The sequence below is a fragment of the Fragaria vesca genome, linkage group LG6 (genome assembly GCF_000184155.1).
Source record: "Fragaria vesca subsp. vesca linkage group LG6, FraVesHawaii_1.0, whole genome shotgun sequence".
NCBI classification, from domain to species: domain Eukaryota; kingdom Viridiplantae; phylum Streptophyta; class Magnoliopsida; order Rosales; family Rosaceae; genus Fragaria; species Fragaria vesca.
The window spans coordinates 14,577,745-14,580,349 of NC_020496.1; the positions used below are offsets into that span (position 1 = coordinate 14,577,745).

The window sequence follows — 2,605 nt, forward strand, 5'->3', positions numbered from 1 at the left end:
AGCATAGTAAGGCATTCAGCACCTGTTGACCAATGAGAAGGTTTTCTCGTTTGATATCTCAATGAATTACGTGCTTTCCATGACAGTATATAAGGGATGGGGCCAATGATGCAACATACTGCAAATACCTCATACGAAAAAAAATCAGAATTTCTATTCTATAAACAACTGAAAGAGAATGAATTCGACACCACAAAAAAACTTACGGTGGCTGCACGTCTTTCACTAAAGTATTTACACTTCTGGAGTTCCTCTTGTAGTTCACCTTTGGCGGCATATTCCAATATCAAATAAACTCGTTTCTGCAATAATTAAAATTCCACTACAAGGGTGAGTGACTCTGTACCATAGTGGTTCCATTAACTAGGAGACGTTCAATTTGGTGCAAACATAAACCACCTATGAGCACTATACCTGATCATAAAAGTAGCCATAAAGACGTAGAATATTGGGATGGCGAAGATGACTTTGTATTTCAACTTCCCGACGAAACTGATGCTCAACCTGAGATTGTTGCAACTGGCTCTTGAAGAGGACTTTGAGTGCCACTATGTGATTGCTCTGTTTCAGGCATAGATACAAATCAAGAACTGTGTATACACACCACTAAAAGCAGGTAAACAGAGAGATACAACACCACGATGATGCATAGCAAACACTCATTTCCAACTTAAAATTGCAAAAGGACACTCCACATCATTTGATAATAAAGCACATTGTCGAATCAAGATCCTCCTAGTTATAACTCCTTCCCATACATCTTTAGTCACAACTCTTGCACCCGCCAAATCTGCCATCAGAGAAGCATTCAGGAACATCTAGTCATGATATCTGCAAATTCCGAAGGTGATTATGAGTTCTCCTTTGAGCAAAAAACAGGCAAATTAGGGCCATTAAGAACATCATCAATACATGGTTGATAGTGGGCATGTTAGATTAACACAGAAGACAGTCTCATACAACATGAAAACAAAATCAATATATTAGGTCTTATTATGATCATATTAAAATACATGCTTTGCACTAGATACATATGCAACGCAGTACTCTCTAACCGGAGCGCACATGCTGTGATGTCTCAAATTCTGGCTCCTTTGGTCTTGTTAAGGTGAGTTTAGGCTTCATCTGAATAATAGAAACAACATCAACCTCTATAGCAAAAAAAAATTTATTAAACCTGACCAAATAAATATATATGTGTAAAGAAGTGAAAGAACTTTAAGCAGGGTGAAGCTCCTTTACGTGTGAGAGAGAACCATTAGCATGCGGCAGCGGCAAGTCTCTGGTACTTGATTGGAACCTGTTCATCATTTCTGCCATTGAAACAAATGGTGTTGCAGGTTCCCGAACATCAATCTGTAGATTGGGAAAGGATCAACTACTCAATTCTGATATTGCATAACAACATGGAGTGCAAAAGAGGGATGAAAAGCACAAACCGTCCTGTCCTCTTTTTGAGTTTTAATAGCAGTTGAAAAATGTGTGGCACTGGTATGACCCAGTTTTGACTTGTGGAGGAATGTTTGGGGTTTGGGATTAAGAGTCTGCATTTTAAGGGCACACAAGGAAAAACAGTCATGGGAAATGTCTAGAAATAATCTTCACCAAACGACAACAAAGAGGCTTCTAGATGTGAGTCAACACAAATTACAGAACTAAAAGTAACCTGTCTAGATCTTCCAGCATCCAACTTCTGCCGTGATTCTCCTGAGCTAACATGGATGTGCCAGTTGCATTTTTCACGTTCTCTTCTCTGTAAGTTTCAGTCAAATATACAATTAGGACATAGCACTGGCGTATAATGAATTCAAGAGATACCAGATAAAGTGAAGCACGCCAACCTTTTCATAGTATACTGTTTAACATGTGAAGAGTGCAAGTGACTTTTTCCCTTAGTCCCTGATGGGTTTCTGACCATACTTGATATCTTTTTAGCTGTCTGGTGGTTTTGGAATCACTTAGAAGATCTCCCTTCTTGAAATGCATAGGAGACATGAACAGAAAAAAAAGTTACCCACTGATTGAGAACAAAGAGCAAGTACAGAACTGCTGAATTGAGAACAAAGAGGTATCAATGCTGGTAGACAGTGACAGTTTGGAGTAAGTACAGAATCTGGAAAAAATACTGAAGCTGGGAATTATATTGGCAAATGAACACTAATAATTGAAAAGCTTAAACCTTTGGGTGATTGGGAGGGAGAGGGAGATGGGTTTTACCTGAGGAAGATCTGAAAGTGATTGTGCTTGGAGTGCTCTGCGGCTGCTGCAACTTACACCACAATGGCTCTGCTTTATGGTTTCTGAAATTGTGGCGAGGTATAGGTTTTAAAGGCGCTTCAATGGGCCTCCCTCATATCTCTGAAGCTCATTCAAAGGATTTGGACTACCATGTCGATAAGAGCAGCGCTTTAATCAAAACTCCCAAACTCCCAAGAGAGGTGATCAGCGAATATTGCCCAAAAATTAAACAAATAAGGCTAAGCCCATAAACTTGAATTCAGCAAGAACAGAAGAAAACATTCCCACCAAGCTTACAAAAATCTCAATTGAAACAGTTTACTTGACTAAATTATGGCTCCCTATGCTTGATCGAACACCTCCGGCA

At 39.3% G+C, this 2,605-nt stretch overlaps 1 protein-coding gene across 1 annotated transcript in view; it reads right to left on the bottom strand.

Moving 5' to 3' along the window:
- LOC101311785 (protein TPX2-like) overlaps positions 1–1,995 on the bottom strand; it is a 75,017-nt gene extending 73,022 nt beyond the window's left edge. The window contains exons 1-6 of the mRNA XM_004305364.1: positions 1,959–1,995; positions 1,842–1,855; positions 1,667–1,753; positions 1,440–1,544; positions 1,243–1,356; positions 1,076–1,125 (exon numbers count right to left, since the gene is read on the bottom strand). Coding sequence (XP_004305412.1) covers positions 1,076–1,125; positions 1,243–1,356; positions 1,440–1,544; positions 1,667–1,753; positions 1,842–1,855; positions 1,959–1,995 — 407 coding nt within the window. The remainder of the gene's footprint in view (positions 1–1,075; positions 1,126–1,242; positions 1,357–1,439; positions 1,545–1,666; positions 1,754–1,841; positions 1,856–1,958) is intronic.
- Positions 1,996–2,605: the final 610 nt, after the last annotated feature.